This window comes from Ixodes scapularis, unplaced genomic scaffold (genome assembly GCF_016920785.2).
Source record: "Ixodes scapularis isolate PalLabHiFi unplaced genomic scaffold, ASM1692078v2 PGA_scaffold6__148_contigs__length_123643588, whole genome shotgun sequence".
Taxonomy (NCBI): Eukaryota; Metazoa; Arthropoda; class Arachnida; order Ixodida; family Ixodidae; genus Ixodes; species Ixodes scapularis.
The window spans coordinates 108,371,961-108,390,449 of record NW_024609881.1 but is presented as its reverse complement, the minus strand read 5'-3'; the positions used below and the strand labels follow the sequence as shown (position 1 = coordinate 108,390,449).

Here is an 18,489-nt window from a genome sequence, read left to right as displayed (position 1 = left end):
TAAGGAGTAGGGTGCCTCAATGTCCCATGAAGGCACCCTAGTAAGGAGTATTCACTGGCGGCCATAGCTGTGTGCGCGAATGCTGAGCGCGTGCTGATGGCGAGCTTCCACAGTTCTTTTGCAGCGTGCATTCCGCACCATCAAGAGTGCCGGTCTTAGCAGCCTATTGATGTGAGCTCGTTCTGAGCATGCGCTGTAAGCAGCACCCACAAATATGGCGTCCAGCGAATACTCCCTGTACTCCGTTTCACCTTATGTTGTACCGCAGCGAAGGCTAGCAGCGCGAGATCATAGCGTTGGCAGCTGCCCTTGATACACGAGAGCTTGTGCCGCCGAGGTGTGCCATAGAGCAAGGAGCTCTCGATTGTAGCCTTTCCTGCGGTACAACACAAGGTGAAAGAGAGTATAGGAGGATCGGTGGCCGAGCGGTCTAGCGCACACCGACTCGGAGCACGTGGAGCGAAAGCTCGCGCTGCAGAACCCAGCGATTCTGGGCTCAATCCCCGCCCTTGCCCGTTTCGATCTGGGTAAGCGTCGTACCCTCGTGCGGTCGTGTATCACTACAGCGTGGTGCACGTTAAAGACACCAGGCTAGCGGTTGTACGGCGCTGGCTAAATTACTCAGCTAGAGCTGAGACACCAGACGCCCACTAAGGCAGACTAACTTGCCGGCTGTATGAACATACATAACCAATTTAATATTAAACTGAGATTGCAGCCAATGCCACAAGCACGAGAGCTCGAGGTCGTTGTTGAAGCTTTCTTCCGGAGAACTAGCACTCCCGCTAAAAATGCACGTCTCAAAGCCAGGAGCGTGGGCTAGCTCGCGCTTGTACACTTTGAGAAAAGAAGGGCGTATTCTTACACCCTTTGTCCCATAGAATACACCCCAAATTTTCAGTTCGACGTACAACGGTACCAACTTTCACGAGAGGCTTGATAGCCGTGTGGTACAGCTTATTAAAATAGCCAATGTTCATGTTATTGACTACAAAAAAGAAAACAAATATCAAACTTTTTTTTGCCTTACTGCCAAGCCTTGGTGTTTTTTTTCTGTGGTCTTTGGTATACGTAAGTCCTTTTAGCTATTTTATAAGTTATATCGCACCGTTATCAAACCCCTCGTAAAATTTGGGGCCGTCTGTTCAACTATTGTGCGCTGTACGTCGAAATCAAGTTTTGGGCTGCATTATATGGGACAAAAGGGTGTAAGGTGGCACCTTTTTTTTTTCTGGCTGTATAGTCTCAGCGTAACGTTGGTCTCAGCTTAAGATGCAACCCCACCCTTGGTTAGTGTGATTCTGAACCAATAGATGGCGGTGGGATCGCCATCCAGGCTTGTACATCAATGCGAGAAATCGTGCATGGTGGCGCTTCAATACAGTGGGATATTTTTCTATCTTCTAAATTTGACATCCCTGGTCCTTCGCTTGTTTTATGCTGCACGAGCTTTCTTTGGAACGCGCACGGCTGCGCTAGTTCTCGTGCAAGGGGGCCAGTGACCTATAAAGTCACTGGATCCTGGGAAAATAACGCCAAGCTCCGCGTGTGGTCGCCATCTTGGTCCATGAAATGAGCAATTTCTCCTTGACCCCTCCCTTCTTGGTGAGCCTATCTAGATTCGCTGGTGACGGGTAGCTTTATTGAGTCGTTTTTTGTACACCGAGATTTTGCTAACCACACACCGGCGAAACAGGCGCACACGTTCGTACCACCACCAGATGCTGTGTCGGTGCTTGGGGGCACTGAGAAATACGTTTACTATCTTGAAATGCGCAAGAAGAACAATATAATTGTAAGAGATCTATGGAGATGGGCCTGATTATTAAGTTGATCGGATACGAAGTGCCAGAGACTCTTATATTGAAGAGGAACGTTTCCAGTACGATGATGCTCCATGGTGATCTTGGCGCGACTGGTTTAGAACGACCCCCTGGAAGCTTCGAAGATTTAAATGGACCAAGATGGCGATTTCCGTGGCAACTAGGCCGATTAGCCAATCGCCTTGCGAGGTTTGGGTCGTCTGTTAGCATTCGTTTGTGTCCGGCTAGCAGGTAGGGAAGGCAATGGCGCTACTTTCTTTAGTTCCCTACGCTCCGAGCTCACGTCTCCAGCAAATGTGGTCAGAACAAAACGCGAAAATCGTCCTGAGCCAAATGGCGAAATACATGCACAACAAACAACCGTCGCGTTGAAAAATATAAAATTGCCTGTGCGCCGTTAGCACCCCGCGGAGATTTCGGAGGACAATTAGACATACTTCAATGGGACCAGATTTCTATGTCGGCCCGGCCCTTTTGTCGTTCATGTGTTTGGCTCTTTGTGGAATTTCCCGGAAAACATGATGACGTGATAGACTCGGGTTTCCGAAATTCTGGCTTGAGGAATTAAATATCTCGAAAATCAAAACAAGTGAACTATTTTCTGACCGGACACGTATCTTATTTAGGTAGCTGGGTGTTTATTTTGACCAAAACCACAAGAGTGAAAACGCACAAAAAAAAAAAGACACTCAGATTTAGGCAGGATTTAGATATGGAGGTTGGTCAACCCAAAGTATGACTGGTGCGGGAGTTATAATAAAAAACAATGACAAGGTTAAAAATTAACTTGCAGTAATAAATAATACGAATTAATTTTAATACGAGTTCAGTGATAAATTCAATAACTGGCCAGGCAATGATTCTGGGTATGTGGATAGCTTTTCCACAGAGTTTAAGCAATCTACCACTCTTTATTTGGCGATTTATGAGCGCAAGTATTGGTGTCCAAAAATGAAAAATATGCAAACGGGTAGAGTTTGACGTTGTATAAAATATATAGTGTAAGCATGCACATGGTACGCTGATTAAGGCTGAAACGGCGCTACATTTTACACTAGCGTTGAGCGTATCGAAAGTTAAGGCATAATTACGAACCAGCGCACAGGTAGACAGTTACTCAAAATCTGTTCGGTTTCTTAGCCTATCGCGCTACGACTTTGTGCAGCGTTGCCCACAGATGGTGCATTTTTTTTTTTTTGTAAAATTTGCGAAGAGCGAACTTACCTGAGGAAAAAGTAAAGAAAGAAAAAGGCTTAGCTCCTATGGAAATGCAGCGACGCCACCAGTTTTCAAACAACACGGCGCCGTTTCGCACGGGAGGCAAGAGATGGCGCAACAAACGCCGCCAACGAACGAGCATACGGCGCCGAGAGCAGGCCTTTTTAGCAGACGATCTTTTCGACTCAAAAGCGGAGTGCGTTCCGCGGGCGGCGAGAGTCCCAGAAACAAAAACAGGCGCGGTAACAACAAGGAACTGCAGTTCCTTGTCTGCTAAAGGGCCGGCTCTCGGTGCCGTATGCTCGCTCGTTGGCGGCGTTCGTTGCGCCATCTCTTATGTCCCGTGCGAAACGGCGCCGTTTTGTTTGAAGACCGATGGCGTCGCTGCATTTCCATAGGAGCTAAGCCTTTTTCTTTCTTTACTTTTTCCTCAGGTAAGTTCGCTCTTTGCAAATTTTACAAGAAAAAAACAACAATGCACCATCTGTGGGCAACGCTGCACACAGTCGTAGCGTGATAGGTTAAGAAACCGAATTTTCCGGTCGATTTAAAGAGCCTGCCGTCTCCTTGTTTCACCCTCTATATATATATATATAACTCGAGAAATATCTTTTTCAATATTAGCGACTGTGGTCTATTAAAGGCTGAATAATTAACAAACAACTAAAGATAATCGTAATATCGAAACATTAAAATATCGTTGAAAAACAGCTCTTTAGTTTGACATTAAAGGGGTCATGAAACGAATATTGGGCTAGGATGAAGGATTTTAAATTGGGACTTTACTAATCGCATATCGTTTAGTTGGCCAAAAGAAAGAGGGTAGAAAGTCAAAAGCCAGCTTTTCGGTTCGAACATTTGAAAATATAGCGGACTATTTTGTACCTTCTTGCCTTCAAAAGCTCTCCGCCTTTTCACTATGATACATCCGCGATTCCAAAAGCGCGTCACCGGCGCCAAACTGACGTCAGCAGAGCCCAGCTCACGCATTGGACACGAGAACTGCGTCACTCGGACGTATGCGCTCGTCAACAATCAATCCGTCGACGAATATTCGGATTGGCGTTCGTGGCCAATGAGAGCCCTGACGGAACTTATCGTCACTGGGGAATGACAAGTTCTATGGTGTGCATAAAAAGCACGCTGGAAGCTAGGAGTCATCGCACCGGTGCCGATGAATATCACGGCGACGGGACTTCACAATTTGCATTTGAGCTGAGGATTAAAGCTAAGTAGGAAGAAGTAGGAAAACGTTTCATGGACCCCTTTAACTTTATAATCGTAGGATGCACAGAAAGAAAGTTATAAACCGTCAAAAAACACCAAAACGTCATGCACGGTGGGGTTGCACCATAATTAAAGAGCTTGATGAGAGCCTGAGCTTGAGTGTCGAACGAGGGAGATTTAAAGGTAGTAGGGAGAAGGTTGTCTTTATTTTTGGTTGGTCTGGCGGATCGGGGGAGGAAAGAGAAGCACTTGTCGGTGCTGCAATCGCGGCTTGCTGTGTTTGTCTCGCCAATGCCTTCCTCTTGTGACCTGAGTTGAGGTTTGTAGAAGGGTATGCACTTGGGATAGTTGGTGATCCATTTTTGTGAAGGTAAAAGCGCTAAGAACAACGGACAAGTAAAAGAACCAAGCAACACAGAGCGCGACTTGCAACTGAAGTTTATTCCCAGAAAACACACATATACACCGTGATATCGCGACATGTACCACAGAAATGCGACATCACCCAATCAGTGTTCGCCTGTCCGCTATCTACTTTACTAAAGATTTTAAAAACGTCACCTCAGAGCCAAACAGGGGTTTAGATGGAGCGCTAACACACGTTCCTTCAACGCACTCGGAAATGAAAAAAAGCTTCGGATATCTCCCTTGTCATTTTGTTCCGGCTTCGGGCCAGGATAATGGTGTTGTCAAACTTCGGGACACACCCACATCTGTCACAGTGCACAGCCAGATTTCCTGAGGGTGACGATCGAACTGACAGTGCATGCTCCGTGAGCCTATCATTTATACAACGTCCCGATTGGCCTATGTATACTTTGCCACATGATAAATGAATCTTGTAAACCACGCCCTCGCTACAATCAACCTACCTGATCTTATGTTTCTTCTGACAGACACCGACGCGTGTTTCCTCTCGTCCCACTTTTCCACACAATCTGCTCAGTTTTTGAGGAGCTGAGAGTAATACCCAACAACTGGTCGCGCAACCAATGCGACTTTGAAAAGGGGCATCCGTGGCGTCCACGCAAACGTCGTATTTTTCTTTCCGTCCACTTTCTTTTTTTTTTTTGTGTAACACAAATATATATATATGCTGCAATTAAGTGTTCTACTCGCTGATCTATAGCCTCCTTCCGAATTCTCTCGATTTCTCGTGCCGACTTCCGCCGCTTGGCATCGGGCGCTCGCGCGAGCGCAGAACGCTTCTCGGAAAAGGTCCATTGTGGTTCCGGCCGCCGGCCGCCTCAGAGTTGCTAACATTCCTCATATAGACGAGGCCACCCGTCGAACCAAACTTATTGCCCAGTAAAGCCCCTAGACACGAGCTTCCTACAAGTAGCGACATGCTTCGGAGCGCCGACTGCGTGACGGTGCGGGTCTTAGGAATCTAGTGACGGCGCACAGCGGAAGACTAAACTGAACGTCGCCATTTTGTTTCAGTGGAAGGTGCTTTGTCATTTGTATTGGTTGTCGTTACTGAAGTCCCTAGATAAGAGCTTCCTACAAGTGGCGACATTCTTCGAAGCGCCGACTGCGTGACGGTGCAGGTTTTAGGAAGCGAATGGCGGCGCACAGCAGAGGTTCGAACTGAATGCCGCCATTTTGTTCCAGCGGAATGTGCTTTGTCATATGTATTGCTTGTCGTTACTTGTAAAAGAAGTATCAAGGGACTTTAGTCGTTACTCGTAAAAAGAAGTATCAATGTGCTTTAGGTATAGGCCTTTGCATCGCTTATCACCCGGGAGAAAAACGCTGAGTCACTGAGCTGTGGATGCATGCGCAGCGTCTGATATCCCGCACAGCAGAGGAACAGCGCATCAAGCAAAGGTGGCAGCGCGCAGAAAGACGATTTTTGCAAAGGTAGCAAACTCCGAAGATAGCACCTGCCAACTCTTCATTGAATACCACATTCAGCACAACGTCACTAACTGAGGATCCTCTTCACTTCCTTAAAGAAAGCCTTACTACTTGTAAACTTCGAAGATACATTTTTTTAAAGATTTAATTGATTACAAAAAAGATAGGCGTAACTGGAGAAAAATGCCGTCTGGACAAACGAAAACAATTATTAGACACCTCGCTATACTTCGTTTCACGTTAAGTTCGACCGCAGCCTACGCTACGCGGAGCGCAAGCTCGTCTGCTTCTTTTGCCAGGGGCTGGTAGACGTCAGAATGGCGAGCTCTGATTAGCTCTCATTGAAGAACAGTGGGCAGACTTCAAGGCAGCTTGCTTTGAGGTCTACCCGCCATCCTTCAATCAGAGCGAATCAGAGCTCGGCGTTCTGACGTCACCACAACACTGCAAAAGAAGCAGACGAACTTGCGTTCCGCATACGACCCGATGGAGCCAATCAAGCAGCGTCAAAAGTGCATAGTCACGGTGCTCGTCGTCTTCATAAGTTTGTTAAATCGTCGGCGAAACCAATCACGCAGGAAACAAAAGCATACGATCAAGGCTTATTCACTGCGCGTGATCGGTTTACTCGGCGATAGTAAACCCATAAAGAGGACGAGCACCTTGACGATTCATTTTTTGGCGTTGATTGGCTCCATCGGATCGAAGCATCGGCTGCAATCGGACTCAAAGTGAAACGGAGTATAGACGTTTGCAAGTACGGCCCCCATGGGCGCCGCCATCTTCCTGCCGGTGTGGGTATATCGTCTGATATTTAGTCCAGCATTGCTGAGGCGTACTTGCGGCCTCGGCTATGCTTGACTGTTAGACGATCTATTCACACCAGCAGCAAGATGGCGCCGCCCAGATGCCACAGACTTGAAAACGTCTCTTTCCTTGGTCTCGATCACAATAACGTCCACGATGTCACTCCCTGTGTTCCTTCGAAGACAGTTCCGGTTCCCACGAGCGTGTAGAGACCTATGGCCAAGACGGTATAGCCACCAGGAACGCTCCCAGAAGACCCAGCAAGAGCGGAACGTAAGACGTCTTTTTCTTCTCGGACATGGACACCGTATCGGGAGTCTCGTCTGAGGTCTCCTGACCCGGTGGCGGGACGGCCGTCTTGCCTTCCGGCGGGTGAGGTCTGGGTTTCCACGTGAGATGCGGAGGACGAACCGTCGGCGGGGCCGGCTTTGGCGACTTGATATTCGTCACCGGGACGATGTTGGACACCGAGGAAGCGCGACCCTTGTCATTCAGCGTGCGCATGCCGAGATAAATGCTGTTCGGCCTGCCTTGGGCCCGTGAGACCAACTCTTCAGGAAGCTTGACCTTCACCTTCTGTGGCCTTGCGCCGCGCGACATGCGTGTGGGGAGAGAGATGGTTCATATATCTACACATGCCTTGAATTGGCAGCCATTGCGGCCTTGCTGCTGAGGGTGCACTACCGTGGACACAGCTGGTTATTGGCCACAAGATGTCTCGGTGGTTCCCTTTATCTGACGTCACGACGAGGATTGTTAATTGCCAACGACATTTTCGATGGTGATTAAAAAGCACGGTGCAAGCTCGCAGTCATCGCGTCCTTGAACAGTCAAAGTTTACAGTCTAACGTTTTTCTTACTTCCGTTGGTGAAGGCAGAAATAATCCCACTCAGCACTATTCGTGCATAGTGAACGTGTGGCGGTCAATCGTGGAAGGCCTACCACAGCGTTGTTTTTGGTTGTGCTCGTCGCCATTAGCATTGGCAAGTGCATGGCGTCGTCTGCTACGCGCCCATCAGATGGGGTAGTTGTCGAAAACGGGAGGCGCATTTGATCACCAAGAGGACTACGGCGAGTAACTTTAGAAAAATGAGTCTTTTGCGCATCAGTCTGCAAAGATGGCCAAGCCAATCAAGGGGCAGCAAAGAGGACATGTAGCGAACACTCGACGACGAGGCAGCCAATCTCGAGTCATCATTGGTTGAGGTCGGGGGGAAACAAACGCACGTGATGCTCGAGGAGCAGACAGACTTGCACGACGTATTGCCCAGTGTGATTCCTCTTTCGGGGCCCTATACTACTGGGCGGGACAAAAGCGGGACCGGGACATGGCCGTCTGCTGCCATTGGTGAGTGGCAGTAGGCCAGCTCCGCTGATAGCACATGAAAAGCCACCGCTCGAGCGCCATAGCCAGCTGTGTTCACGATAGTACCTTCTGCAGCATGAATGTTTTGTTTGTTTGTTTGTTTGTTTGTTTGTTTGTCTTCTTGACAAGAACGAATGACCACCAGCATAGTGCCACGACATCACGTGCTAGTAACGTACTATTCGTATCTCCGAGAGAAGAGAACGCGATCTAGCGGGAAAGACGCGAAATAAAGGTACGGGGAGCTACCGCCTATTCAAGCGAAAACGCGAAACGAGGGAACACGGACTCCCAACAACGGAACACTGTTGCTGGAGCGGCTAATACTCCAACTCACTATTTGTGAAAAGTTATCGTTTACAGCAAGTGGGCACCGCACACGCGCAGAAGCACGCGTTCTTTCGAAAATCGAGGCATCTGCGCATGCCCGCGGTTTTCCTGCCACCATCGCCACCTCCGCATGACGTGAGAAATGCGAGTGGAGATCAGAGTACGCGGAAGAGGCAGATTCTTTACCGTGCTATTCTATGCAATGTATCAATAGAAATGTAAAAGTACGAAGACGCCGTTGTACAAATGACCACGCTTGCCGCCTTTAGACGAATTGGGAAAACTCATGGCGACACTCTAATCACTTTTTTTTTCTATTCGTGTCTCTGTCGGGCGTTACAGGGCGCAATGAAAAATACCGAGCTACGAGAAAAAGATAGCCAAAAAAATATGCAATCATTAAAGGGACGATGCAGCAATTTTTGTACTTTCAGTAAATACCGCTTACTACCATTCCTTGACGTATTTATAACTTACAATACACGCGTTTTTACAGCGGAGCTGTTAAGGGATAGCTTCTTCAGTATCGTGTCCGTCAGTAAACAAATGATGACACGAAACTCTGGACTGCTACCGCCATTTATGAGCGACGACGGCAACCAGACAAACGGCTTGACGGTTGTCTCGTTGCCACTATCGTTCATAGATGGTGCAACCTTTTCAGCCTTTCCAGTCTGACTTGCCGACGTGCGGCCGGCCATTACTTCATTCCCACCAGAATACAGCTTCGCTGGTCTGCTTCACCAAATTAGAAAGGCCGAAAAGTTTTTTTTTTTTTTGTTTTTTTGTTTTTCTTTTCACGCAATGGCAGTTGCAGGAAAATTCAGAGAAAAACAAACAGCGTTTACCCCCTCAATTTGCAGCCAGGACAAGCGGTCACGTGGCGTGGAGCCGATTAAACGCCGCCAATGAACGTGCCACGCGCTTGGGATGGCCAAGCACAGGGCGCGCTCTAAGTTCCACGCATTGTTATAATTTACAATTGAAAACGAGCGTGTTGGTTAAGCGGTATTCACACGAGGGAGAAATCCCGGGGATTTCTCCCCGGCACGCGCGCATCACGAGATGAAAACGCGAGGCTTTTGCACATCGCAAAGCCTGGCGTTTTCGTCGTGGGATGCGCGTGCCGGGGAGAAATCCCCGGGATTTCTCCCTCGTGTGAATACCCCTTTAATAGATACAAAACTTGAAAGTATAAAACAGAGAGGACGAGGACGGGAACAGGACATCTTTCAACGAAAAGATGTCCTGTTCCCGTCCTCGTCCTCTCTGTTGTATTCTTTCAAGTTTTTTACATTGTTATAATGTTCGGCCATTCCCGTCGTCGCCGCGATTGGGCACGAATCACCATACCCGATTACACGTCGACGCATCGATTGTCACGAGCCCAAATCGAATGCCCTCGCAGCGCTCGTGATCATTGCATATGAGCCGTGTTTAGATATTGCCACAGCGGGGATTGCAAAAAGCTTGATGACGAAGTTCCCGAGGACCGCATTAGCGTTGTCACCGCAACTTTCTCATCAAGTTTTGCGAAGGGGAGACTAGAAGATACAGACCGGTTTTATCCTTCGAATTGCACGGCGATGAAGACACTTCATCGTCAGTGGTGTTACGGCAGGGATCGCAGCGGCGGGGTGAGTTGTCACGAAGCCGACATGGAGGGGGCCGGACAGCAAGTAACGAAGTGGGAAGGGTGGAGGGCAGGCGAGTAAAAGGCTTAAAGGAAGTGAAGGCGTTATCTGCCCAAGTATAAGGATACCGGGCAGTGCCAGTTGGAAGTGCTCCTGGTTGGAGGTCAAAACTGTCGTGTGGTCCTTGAGTCTATGCTGTGAGGATGCGGCAAAGGGAGAGGGGGGTGCTTTTCTGGTGTGTGCGGGGGCCGCATGAAACTGCCTTGCGGGCCGCGGGTTTTTGACCCATGCGTTACGGTTAGAGCATTCTCGGGTCCCGCTAGTGCCAGTAAGCTTGTGTAATATCAGGAAGATTCCTACCCAATATCATTGCACGGCCCCTTCAAGCAACAGTGAGCGAGCAGCTAGCAAAAGTAGTCAAAATTGAATGGCGCGGTCAGTGACTGACGCAATTGTCTGCAGTTCTCATGTCGGGCCCCACGTTGAACACCAATACGGCACTCAAGATCGAACTAATTACCACCTCGTGTCACACCCCTTGCTCGCCCTCGAGCCTCCCTTATTCTCTCGCTCTGTTCCCCACTATATGTAGGCGGGGAGATGCCAGACATTAGAAGGCCCACAATATGTCGGGGGGATGCTATTCGTGTGAAGCTCGAAAGTTTTTATATTCGCGGTGAGAAGTTCGCGAGGGTGCGCTTCTGTTTTTCTCACATATGGATAGTGCACGTGCTACCCACGCGGTTATGTTTTAAATTTCATACTGCACAGAACATTGGCCATTGCACGTGCTTGCACCAGCAAAGGAAGTTGATCTTTCTTCACTCTGGGTTGTGAAAAAAATTTCACCAGGCGGCTATTCGCGACTCCAGCAAAACGAACGGCACCTAGCGGGAAAACACTGAACTGGTCGGAACAGGTCCTTTCGCGATTTCTGCTCGTCTCTTCTGGCATCCGTGTTTAGATATTGTCGGTGGTTTGCGCGACAGAACAGTTCGACCGGTGACTGTGTCGTAACCGTAGTACTGCCTTGTGACCCAGGTTGCTCTACACGCGACCTATGCAGCCGCGTGAGCCAGACATTCTGCGTTTCTCAACGTTCATCAGCACCGTGGAAGGACAGTGGGCAGTCCTTTCCTCGTTTCCTCGAAAAAAGTCAAGCGTCTGGAAGTTGGCTTACCCCAGCACATCACCGCAGGTTCGAAACGTGGAAGATAAAACGCGTGGGAACCAATTTTGAGTCCAATGCTTACTTGCTGGTGCCCCAGCGTTGTGCGTTCAGCTGGATGATGGCACGGCAAGACCTGGATTCGACCGCCATATTTGCCCAATAGTGGCGTCCCCTATAAGTCGCTGGAGTCGCAAATACGCAAACTTCTCGCCGCCGCGAATAAGAAGAAGAGCGCGTAGATCTGTCTCAGCGAGCCGATTCCCCCGTTTCCTCACTTGTAAGGCTCCAGGGGCTCCAGCGATCCTTCTAGAACGTCCTCCTCGGAAATCGGCGTCGCGTTGTTGAACGTGAAGAGCAGGACGCGGGGGTGCGAACCCGCCCTTATATCCACGGCTTGAGCTGCAAAGGCGGCGATTTGTTCACTTCCGTGAGTTGCGTTTCAGTTCCAGCAGTATATAGACCAGGGGTGTGGCCAGGCTGACCCGGCCTAAGAGCCGCAAACAAATTCACAAAACTTCCAAGAGCCGGGGGAGGGGGGGCCAAGAGCCGCGGGGAGCAATAATCAAAACTCAAACTACTTTAAACCTATCCGAGCCAGAAGCAGTCCAACTGTACGCAATGTAGCAGTAGCACAAGACTACCAAACCGCAACCTGTCTCTCGATTTAAAACGCATTCCATTTCTCTTTTTGGGGAAGTGAGGGGGGGGGAGGGGTTGGGGAAGAGCCGCGAGCCGCACTTTTACACGCGAAGTGGCTCGCGAGCCGCAGCTTGGCCACCCCTGATATAGACGCTTTACACACGGGCCAGGTTACGGCAGCCATCGCTGACCTTCTCTCGTTTTAGCGAGATACCGAGGCACTGAAACGGTCATTGACGAGCCTCCACAGAGGCCAGTGCTGGGAAGAAAAACTCATTAGAACCTCAAATGAAAGTAACCTGGCCTGCTATGGCAGTGATGAAGTGAACTAAACCGAATATGAGGGAAAAAAACTGAAGGTTGGTTATGGCGGCTAACACGCAGAGCTGCTGCACAGCGTCTATATATCGATTAGTTTTCAGCCTTCGCATTAAACAAACGACCATGCGTGTACACCTGAGTCTACACCAATAAGAGAGTCCCTCCCGTGGCCAAGGCGGCGGATGGCCATGCTCGCGGTTATGGAAATGTAGTGTGCCTAGATATGAGAGTGTTTCCAACTGCTCAACTTGGGTCACTTGGTTCATGGGCCGCGTTTGCAATACAATATTAGTATTACCAAGCTGGCTCTGTTATTTCAGCCTCCCATGCTATAGTTACTGTATTGTCCATGTACACTTCCTGCAAACACCTCACCAATTTCATATTTAAAGCTGGTTCCTTTAGCTGTGTCCACAGAATTTCCTGATTTACGTTATCGTATACGTTCCCTGAATGTCTAAAAATGCCACCCAAAACGGTCGTTGAATTGTCCGGGCTATTTCCAAACATTTCGGGACCGCATACTAATTATCTTCTTGTATCTTATCCTTGCGAAATCCATTCCGGAGTTCTCCCAACATTTCTTCTCTAGTACGCTTTTGCTCCTTGGATGCCACTAGTCTCTTATGTAGGTTTGCTTTGGCTTCTTTATCCCACCAGCTTTTTTACCTGTGTTTGCATTTGTTCCCAAATCTGGCTTTGTTTCGTTCCAACTCCGTTTTGAATATCTTTCTACAAATTCTTTCTCTGTTCGTGCGGCTACTGTGTCCTCAATTCGTAGTGATATTTCCTTCAGTTGTGTGTCACTGAAACCTATCCTGTCTACTTGCAGCTGTGCTTCTCGTTCTTGCTGTGTCTTTCCAAAATAAACTTTAATTCGTTTACGGTCACTCCCTAAGTTTTTCATTCCTTCTTCGTCTTTTAATTTCTTCTTCAGCAACGATAGCTTCTTCACAAGCTATGGTTGCCCGAAATAAAGTGTAGAATTTGGCTAAAATTCATATATAAAGCAAAGGTTTTAGGTGTACATGTACATAGCGCTTGAAATGGTTAAGTCTAGACACATCAGACACTACAAGCTGATTGGTCCAATCAGACGCTGTTCCGTCAAGTTTCTGTTCATGTTTTATCATCGCTGAACCAATCATAAACAGAAAAGGCCCAGTGCACAACGCGTACTTCAACATTGCTTGATTTGTCCCATCAGCTCGCAGCGTAGGAACTAAAGCTGAAACAAGGTATAGAGCTCTACATATGTTTGCTTTCCGAAATTTACTTTACTTTTAAGAACATTTTTTTCTTTCGTTTTAACCCGGACATAAAAATCGACTGAGCTGCTCGTTTCGAGCCCTTCCTTTAGGTGGCGGAACAAACCAGGCAAAATGAAGTTTTCTCATCCGCAGTCACAAGCATATAAAAATCCAGTTTTCGGCAACCTTTGTTTCATAATTGTCGAGTTTTCCAGAAGACATAAAACAGACGGACAGCTTCTTCCCTTCGTGAAAGTAACTAATAAAGTTTACCTTGGCCACTGTCAAGGTAGGCACCCATAGAGGTCCAGGACAGCGTCGCCGTCATCTCTTCGTCGTTCAGTTCTGCCTCCGAGACAACCAGGTCGCGGATCGGCGCCGGTGGTAGGTCTTCTCGCATGATGTCGCTTTTAACTTGTACGGACCCGGCGTAAGAAACCAGGCTTAGTTCTTCGTTTACACGCTCTTCCTAAAAGTGAACGACAAACCCGGAAAGTAAGAAGGTATAGCTTTAGGAGACAGACGGTCGACAAGAGTATACTTTCACACCGTCAAGTTGCTCGCAGTCAAGTTACTTTTAATTATTAACAGCGATGATAAAACATTTCGTATGACGAAAAGGCGTCACAGCCTTTGCCGTGACATCCTTACGTCCCTTGACATCGTGACGTTACGTGACTTTGTGATGTCACTGTGTGACGGGCTCACGCCGCGAAGACGGACGTCCTACATAACTTCGAGTGGGGGGAAGAGCCCTTAACAGATCTCGCTGTGAAATGCGTTAGTTTTTTCCCACCAAAATTGCACGACCCGTAGTAACCCTGCCCACCCCTTCTCACCGACTGACCTGAGTGCAAGAAACCAGGCTGCAAGTGAATCAGCAACAGCATTCGCGTAAGCGTTTGTGAGAACACATAACCCACTGTAATGATGATGTTCTTCCTGTGAGATTGCGCCGGGACCCGACGACCGAGGCAGCCGATGGTCGCTGCCCGAAAAGGAAAACAGCCGGGACTCCGCGGATAGGAGAAAGGAGAAGACGTCTATTTACAAATCAAGCTGTCCTCCCGAATCCCTCTAAAAAATCCCCCTCACGTGCCATCCTCCTCTGTCGTCCTCGTCCAGAAATGGATCTTGCTCCAGCCCGCACGAGCGCCGTCGGTCTACTTATACACAGGGACACACGAGCAAACAAAAATACGCATGGAAAAGAAAACGAAACTCAGTCCTGTTCTTGTGTCCATTCACGGCGATGGCGGGGTCGATTCTCACACCTCCCGACTAAGTATATTTTTTAGACCCAAAATGTCAAAAATAATATATAATATCTAAACATAAAACACAAACACGTACCCGTCAGACTCGAAGAGAGTTTGTGACCCCAGTACGTAAGAAACAAAAGCAAAAAACAAAAACAAAAAAACTTTCACATCACCGATTTATATGGTACACTAGTGAGGTGAATCCAACTCTGCCCCCCCCCCCAAGGCTCCAAAGAAGTGACAAATCTTGTGTTGCGCAACACCTAGCGCAACATCTAGCCTCCTAGTCTAGGTCTCTTCGCGGACAGCTTACTAAGCCATCCAGATCTCGACAGGGCTTCCATCGGTATAGCTGGTTCCGGAACATCTCCGCGCAAAAGCGCCGACACTTTACACTCTGTCCCGACTTACGAATCAGGAATGGGCCTCGCAGGCGGTCGTCGTTGTCTAGGTCTTCTGCACTCGCAGGTCTCTCACACGTGGAGGGCTGGCAGGTGGTTGAGTGTTCATCGGCTTCCCTAGCTATATCCTGGGACGACTTCACCTCAAGACGGCGTCCTCGTCGCTGCTCCCGCTTTCCCCGACATCTTCACCGGCCCGCTGTGACGTACGCCGCCCTAAGAGGATGTCCGACTTCTTGTCGACACCCACGTTTTTGCTGTGGTCGTCATCAACTTTCCAGAACGTCTGCCACCCAAGCAAGATATTCGGTTCTTTCTCGTCGTCGGCGTTCACGTTCTCGTCGTGGCCATCGTCGGCCCGCCGAAACGCCTGCCGCCTAGGCGATAAGTTCGGTCCTTCGCCGTCGTTCACGTTCTCGCAGTCGTCGTCCACGGCTTGCCGGAACGTCTGCCCCCCAGGCGTTACCCACGGTTCTTCCTTGTAACCAACGCCCAAGTTTTCAGTATAATCGTCGTTGGCTTGCCGGAACTTGCAACCCAGGTAAGTTGTCGGGATCGGCCTCAACGTTGTCAAAGTTCACACATTGGTCGTCCTCAGATCACCGGGACGTCTGCCGCCCAGGCAAAGTGTACGGCCCTTCGTCGTCGACGTTCACCTGCTCGTCGTGGTCATCCTCGGCTCGCTGGGACGTACTCCACGCACGCGAGACGTTCAACTCATTTTTGTTGGCAACGCCAGCATGCACAGGCACGCAGCTGTTATTGTTCTTCGACGACCGCTTCGTGTCGTCGGCCTGTAAAATAATCTGAGGCGCCTCGTAAATTGATGGCTTAGACCTCTTCTGACCTCGGTGGTCCAAGCTGTTATCGCCGGTCGTGCCCACATCGGTCGTCACCTTGTCGGGCTCACGGCTGGAGTCCTCCTCCACCGTGACTTTCTCGGCGTCTACTCTTTTTTTCTGAAACAGAAGTTCATCGTCTGGTGTCTTCGTCCGTGGACATTTGCAGGAAAGGTGCCCCAATACCTTGCATTTAAAAAACTTCACCCAAAAATTTTCAGTTATGATGACCCGCATTGGGTTCTCGTATTTTTCCTTGAAAGAAGTGGTGGTGTCCATAAAGGGCTTCCAAAACTGAGCTTGCGGAAGTCTGAGGTCTATACAACACCCGTTCTTTGACCGCCACCATACCCACTTCTCTCACCCACGTTCAGCCTATTCACTAGTGCACGCATGCTCTCCGTAAGGTCGGAAAAAATATCCTATGAGCCCCTCAGGGACGATATACCGCTCGAATACATTCTCCACCGAGTCGAACCAGCTTGGTGCTAACGTATCGGACGACGGCATGGGAGTCAGTACTCGCTTCATCAATCTTGAAAAGCTTAAAACTTAATCTCGGAGGTTGAACTCCATGCCGCCTCCACTGGCTCGCGTTCGGTTCCCTGAGCGTAGATGTTCTCGCTCTAGCTCAAGACGTAGCAGCCGTTCTTTCTCCCTCACTAGTTCTATCTCCTTTTCGAGTGAGCTGCCTGATCAGACTCCTCCATTCCCGTCCCTTTGTGTCTGCGAGTTTGTCACTAATCTACTCGAAGGTGACGATTCACCTGGCCCGTCAACATTCCTATTCCGAACCCTATCCTGCTCTGGAGTTAGAACCGGCATCTGCCGCTCTGCGCTGTCTATATCCGTGACGGGCACACGTCAAAGAATCACCTTACCGCAAGGTCAACGACTGCCGCTGGATCACAGATGCAGCCAGCTGCTCAGAACAGTCAGGCACGAAAATAATGTTCGAGCTGTAGATTCAGGCGTTTCTCGCTGGAGTGGGGCGGCATCGGATCCGAGATAGCCCTGTCAACCACGAAGCAGCTCGGTGGTCCAGTCTTCTCTTTAGAAGACTCCACCAGTGCCGCGTCAAGTGGCTGTCCGCCGATTCCGCTGAGGAGATCACGCTGCCGGGGTCCGCTGACGCAATACTGTTGACTGCGCCAGTAATGATGATGTTCTTTGAAATTGCGCCGGGATCTTACGACGGAGGCAGCCGATGGTTGCTGATTTAGGATGCACAATACTGTACCGCGCGCGCGCTTCATATCATGGAAAGTGGCAGTGGCGCTACCTTTGCGAACATGTGTCCACGAAAACACCGTCTTCAAAGACTCCGCCGAGAGTGGAACATGCTTTCTCAACCCGCTCACTTCGTCAACTACGCTCAGTCCCAGAGTGAGCCGCGCATGCGTACTAGAAACTCCGCTTTCCCTAGAGCGGAGCGGATATAGAAAAACGGTCTACTGAAATTCTCTGATGATACACGGTCGCGGTTAAAACGCGAGCTTCCCCTAGCGGTGTGGCGGGTGCAAGACAATGCTTTTCCGCGTACCGGAAGTTTCGCGATTCAAGATGGCGGCGCACGCGAACACCTCCTATTGCATGACAAAGACGCAAGGTTTTCTACGTCACCCTAGGGTGGCCAGAGCGGGGCACAGATTGGGCCCTGCGCCAACATTAGACGGGGACTCGCGTTTCCGGTCAGTGAGCACACAAACCGAACGCCGACTCTGCACCCCCTGTCCAATCTCTGTCGGCGCTTGATTCCACTGTAACGACGTCAAAATACTAGTGCACGGGCTTTAAACACTCTCGATGGCGTTGAGCAGGGTCGCGGCGCGTTCCACAGCACTTCCCAAATCTGGCGTAACTACATAGAAATTTGAGGGAGAGAGTAATGGTTCAAGCACTCCACTTTCAGATAGGGTATAATCGAAGTAAACTGAAAGTTTGCTACGATATATAAGGTTCAGTGATCGTCTACTGTCCCCGTGCACGCTTTGGGGCCGAACCAATCGTCGGCGTCGAAGACCGACGACCAGCTCGCGCTTTCCACTTTTCCCCCTCTTCCTTCTCTCCCGATTCTACCCTGTCCACCGTTGCCTGTTTCCTCCTCCCCCATGTGGAGGACGATCTTCTGCCTTGCAGAATCTCGAGTCTGGCCGCCGGCCTTTCAATTAGCCGGAAACTCCTTAAAAATGGACACCGGATGTCGAATGAGCTCACCGTCTGCCGGGCGTGAGGAGCGGGTCCAGAGTTCGATGCCACGTGGTGACCTTTCCTCTTCTTGCACTCCGCGGATGGCCCACAAGCCATGGCATCACCTTTTCGAAACCGATCGAAACATGA

General features: G+C 49.4%; 2 protein-coding genes across 2 annotated transcripts in view; both read right to left on the bottom strand.

Annotated features, from left to right (window-relative positions):
* Window positions 1-6,838: 6,838 nt before the first annotated feature.
* On the bottom strand, window positions 6,839-14,111 carry LOC120842653 (calcium-activated chloride channel regulator 2). Its single transcript, XM_040213803.3, has 3 exons — window positions 13,921-14,111; window positions 11,713-11,836; window positions 6,839-7,518 (listed from the first exon to the last, which is right to left on the bottom strand). Exons 1-3 carry the CDS (start codon window positions 14,045-14,047, stop codon window positions 7,149-7,151), a joined length of 621 nt encoding a protein of 206 aa, XP_040069737.1. The 5' UTR covers window positions 14,048-14,111; the 3' UTR covers window positions 6,839-7,148.
* A 1,338-nt stretch (window positions 14,112-15,449) lies between these two features.
* Window positions 15,450-18,489, bottom strand: part of LOC115308212 — a 43,912-nt gene continuing 40,872 nt past the window's right edge. The window contains exons 7-9 of the mRNA XM_040502186.2: window positions 18,367-18,464; window positions 15,967-16,269; window positions 15,450-15,839 (exon numbers count right to left, since the gene is read on the bottom strand). Coding sequence (XP_040358120.1) covers window positions 15,450-15,839; window positions 15,967-16,269; window positions 18,367-18,464 — 791 coding nt within the window. The remainder of the gene's footprint in view (window positions 15,840-15,966; window positions 16,270-18,366; window positions 18,465-18,489) is intronic.

Bases quoted from the DNA above. Each gene is read 5' to 3' on its own strand.
- LOC120842653 (XM_040213803.3), bottom strand. From the start codon at position 14,047: ATGCGAGAAGACCTACCACCGGCGCCGATCCGCGACCTGGTTGTCTCG. The intron at 11,837-13,920 runs GTAAACTTTATT...CCGCCTTTGCAG, and splicing joins CTACCTTGACAGTGGCCAAG to CTCAAGCCGTGGATATAAGG. The intron at 7,519-11,712 runs GTGAGGAAACGG...GCGCGGCGCAAG, and splicing joins GAGCCCCTGGAGCCTTACAA to GCCACAGAAGGTGAAGGTCA.